The sequence below is a fragment of the Rhagoletis pomonella genome, unplaced genomic scaffold (assembly GCF_013731165.1).
Source record: "Rhagoletis pomonella isolate Grant_MI unplaced genomic scaffold, Rhpom_1.0 Rhpom_scaffold_00007, whole genome shotgun sequence".
NCBI lineage: Eukaryota > Metazoa > Arthropoda > Insecta > Diptera > Tephritidae > Rhagoletis > Rhagoletis pomonella.
In genome coordinates, this window is record NW_023458561.1 from 42,659,954 (window position 1) to 42,661,851 (window position 1,898).

At 30.6% G+C, this 1,898-nt stretch overlaps 1 protein-coding gene across 1 annotated transcript in view; it reads right to left on the bottom strand.

Annotated features, from left to right (window-relative positions):
* The window catches only part of LOC118743835 (juvenile hormone epoxide hydrolase 1-like), a 16,274-nt gene that overhangs the window by 6,287 nt on the left and 8,089 nt on the right, over nt 1–1,898 (bottom strand). Inside the window, exon 4 of the mRNA XM_036476599.1 lies at nt 1,211–1,407. Within this exon, the coding sequence (XP_036332492.1) occupies nt 1,211–1,407 (197 nt within the window). The remainder of the gene's footprint in view (nt 1–1,210; nt 1,408–1,898) is intronic.

Genomic DNA, 1,898 nt, shown 5'->3' on the forward strand with positions numbered 1-1,898 from the left:
TATAGATTTACGTTCTTTGGTAAAGGTGAGTACGTACATAGATAAAGAAAATGATAAAGGCGAAAGTAAAAATAAAAACAAAAACAAAGATGCGTAAAGGTAAATGCAAAAATTAAGACCAAGGTAAATTTGAACACTTAATTTACATAGTATATAAAGGCAAAGGTGAAGGGTAATATGAAGAAAATGATAAACATAAAAGTAAAAAAAGATAAATATAAAGAAAAAGATGATGATGAGGATACCGATAAAAGAAAAGATGAGGAAAGAGGACGAACGATTAAAATATAGGTAATTATAGTGAAAAGGATATAGATAGAGACACAGACATAATCTAGGAACTATTTCGGGATTTCATAGATTTTCGGGATTCTCGGAACTTATCGATATAATAATCGATATTTTTATCGATTTTTTTATCGAAATTTTTGTCGGTTTTGTTATCGATTTTGTTAGCGATGTCATTAAAACATTATTTTGTTATCGATATTTTTATCGATTTTGTTATGGATATTTTTATCGAGTTTGTTATCGATATTTTTATCGATTTTGGTATCGATATTCTTATCCATTTGGTTATCGATTTTATAACCGATACTTTTGTACATTTTGATATCGATATTTTTATCTATTTTGCTATCGATATTTTTATCGATGTGGATATTTTTACCGGTTTTATTATCGACATTTTTTATCGATATTGTCATCGATTTTGCTATCGATATTTTCAGCGATATTTTAATCGATTTTTTTATCAATATTTTTATCGATTTTGTTATCACGGCTACACTTTTGTCTATATAGAACAATGCTAGGGGTGAAACATTTTTGGACCACTGTGTGCTACTACCTATTCATTCCCAGTAGAAAAATGCAATGTATAGTAATCGAAAAAATTATCAGTAAAACAACCCTTTTCACATTCGAAAATGCATTTTTTTCCCTAGGGCGATGTCCTAAGAAAAGTGGTGCATTCAATTTTGCATTACCTAGTATCGAGAAATGAATGTGTTTTAATATGAAATTTATGGAACTCTTTGGATATATCAGAATGCTGATTACATAGTTATCAGTAATATAATCGAAAACTCATAAGAAATACATTATATTATTTATCACGCATGTAATGCATTACTACTTCTTCGACTGGGTATGATCATCCAACGAACAAACAAAAAAAAACACGAATCAAAGTGAAAGTCAAACTCACCCCTGAATCTGTGTCTCAAAGTGCGGAAATTGTTTGAGAAAAGCTTCGCGTTCACTCCACTTGGGCAGGTAATTGTTCCGCCAATATTCGACCACCTTTTTCAGGTAGTTCGAATTGAATCCATATTGAAAGCCAATGCCTTCTAGTGGCTCATGTAGAACGAGTGGTTGTGACAGCTGTGCTTTGAGATCTTCTAACTATTACCTGTATTAAAATAAATGGCATACTTAAATTATAAATTTATTTTACTGAACATTTGGCTCATTTACTTCAATAGTTTCATAATCTAAAAAATACAACAATTGAGTTAAGTACCCAGAAATTACCGCAACCTCTTCTTTTATGCTGTGTAAAAATTTCATAGATGTACGGTTACCAGTAGCTCACTACAAGAAAATATACATATGTTCAGTTTTACTATGAGAGTATATCCTCGCCCGTATGCCAGAAATGTGAATGTGTAAAAATGAAAATTTAGAGAAATCAGCTTTGAAATTCGAAAATTTAAGCCGTTTTTCTCCAGTTTTGAATTTTTGAGTTATGACACTATGTAAATATTGAGGTATGTATACATATTAACGTTTGTAACTACATATGTGGTATACATATTAATACCTTTGGTTTAACGCTTATATCAAATTTTTTTATGTCGGTATTCTCCTTGTAATTAGCAGCACTGCCGGGACCC